This window comes from Plasmopara halstedii, assembly GCF_900000015.1.
Source record: "Plasmopara halstedii genome assembly, contig: Scaffold_110, whole genome shotgun sequence".
Taxonomy (NCBI): domain Eukaryota; phylum Oomycota; class Peronosporomycetes; order Peronosporales; family Peronosporaceae; genus Plasmopara; species Plasmopara halstedii.
The window spans coordinates 1,796,252-1,796,909 of record NW_020187031.1 but is presented as its reverse complement, the minus strand read 5'-3'; the positions used below and the strand labels follow the sequence as shown (position 1 = coordinate 1,796,909).

The window sequence follows — 658 nt, the reverse complement described above, 5'->3', positions numbered from 1 at the left end:
CAAAGATATAAATTTAATTAGAAGTGTTATTGCCGTCATAGAGTATTTTACTCCAATTAAATCTCAATTGCTGCGAAACCTAATTGATCAGCAACATTTGGCCTTTACTTTTTGTCGTCTCTGAATAAGATTCCCATAGCATCTCATCTGTCAATCCCGATATAGGTAGATCTCGAAGGACTGTTCGCAAATCAGCTCGACTTGGGGATCGAAGGATCATCAGTATCTCAGAATTAAGTCGAATCATCCTCGGACAACCTGCATGAAATGCGTGAGCAAAAAAACTGTCGCGAGACCTTGATGTCTTCCTCGTATAACATATGGAGCGAACATGGCTTGACACAGCCTTTGATCATTGAAATAATCGTCGATGATCACCAATTGCAATCCGTTCTTTTTGGTTTGATCGACACTTGGGATACTCCGTAAATGGTGCAAAAGCCTTCAAGTTTATCCTTGAGATACTGATATAGAGGTTGATCCGGGTTCCTTACAATCAGATGTAAATGTGTATAAACATTTGGGGAGCGCTTGATGAGATCAAAGATGAGATTTGTCTTGCCTGAGCCTGATGGTCCAAGAACGATACCTCTGAACAACTTGGGAAGCCCCGTTTGCTTATTGATTCCATGTGAAGTGTTTTATATTGCTTAGGAAT

The 658-nt window shown here is 40.3% G+C and overlaps 1 protein-coding gene across 1 annotated transcript in view; it reads right to left on the bottom strand.

The window, feature by feature from the left end:
* Window positions 1–374: 374 nt before the first annotated feature.
* PHALS_00363 (uncharacterized protein) overlaps window positions 375–658 on the bottom strand; it is a gene marked incomplete at both ends in the record, with an annotated part of 794 nt that continues 510 nt past the window's right edge. Inside the window, one exon of the mRNA XM_024730891.1 lies at window positions 375–568. Coding sequence (XP_024572411.1) covers window positions 375–568 — 194 coding nt within the window. The remainder of the gene's footprint in view (window positions 569–658) is intronic.